Source organism: Phytophthora parasitica (genome assembly GCF_000247585.1).
Source record: "Phytophthora parasitica INRA-310 unplaced genomic scaffold supercont2.117, whole genome shotgun sequence".
NCBI lineage: Eukaryota > Oomycota > Peronosporomycetes > Peronosporales > Peronosporaceae > Phytophthora > Phytophthora nicotianae.
The window spans coordinates 9058-9673 of NW_008649103.1; the positions used below are offsets into that span (position 1 = coordinate 9058).

General features: G+C 57.1%; 1 protein-coding gene across 1 annotated transcript; it reads left to right on the forward strand.

Annotated features, from left to right (window-relative positions):
* Positions 1–47: 47 nt before the first annotated feature.
* On the forward strand, positions 48–499 carry PPTG_19410 (hypothetical protein; the record flags this gene model as incomplete). The annotated part of the gene is made up of 2 exons (XM_008917819.1): positions 48–421; positions 487–499. 2 exons carry the CDS (start codon positions 48–50, stop codon positions 497–499), a joined length of 387 nt encoding a protein of 128 aa, XP_008916067.1.
* Positions 500–616: the final 117 nt, after the last annotated feature.

The following is a 616-nucleotide window of genomic DNA, read 5'->3' on the forward strand; positions in this document are numbered from 1 at the left end:
AGTTGTCGCAACTACGATTCAAAGTGCACCACAGGCCAGGAACGTCGATGGGCCATGTAGACGGCCTGTCGAGGTTATACCATCGGCCGGACGACGGCGTAATGGGTGCAATTCGGATGGCAGACCTGCTCAATGGAGACGAGGGAGAAGGAGTCGATCCTGGAACGCCGAGTCCGGAAGAGATCCAAACGATGGAAGGGACTCCGGATCCCGGAGGAACGAGCGTTGAGAACGCCGAAGAGAGTGTTGTCCCTGTCAGGGAGCGTCTCGAAACCGCCGGTCCTGAGAATGGAACGCCAAGGGATGGGTCACTGGAGCCGGACGAGCCTCTCACACAAGCGGAACAGGAAGAGGACCTCCAGAGTGGAACTCCTTTGATGCACCCGTCTCCTGTGGACGTATTTGGACTGGATTGCGATAAGTTCGTAGAAAAACAAGGGCGCGTGCCTTGGATGAGGGCATTGAAGGCGTTCCTTGAGGACGGAGCGTTGGCGCTTGATCCGCAACTGAGAGTCAGCGTGTTGAAAATGTCTCCCCACTACGTGATGAGGAACGGAGTCTTAATGAGACTCGTTCACCTGGGGGCACGCGCGGGTCCAGCGAGAACGATCTGCGT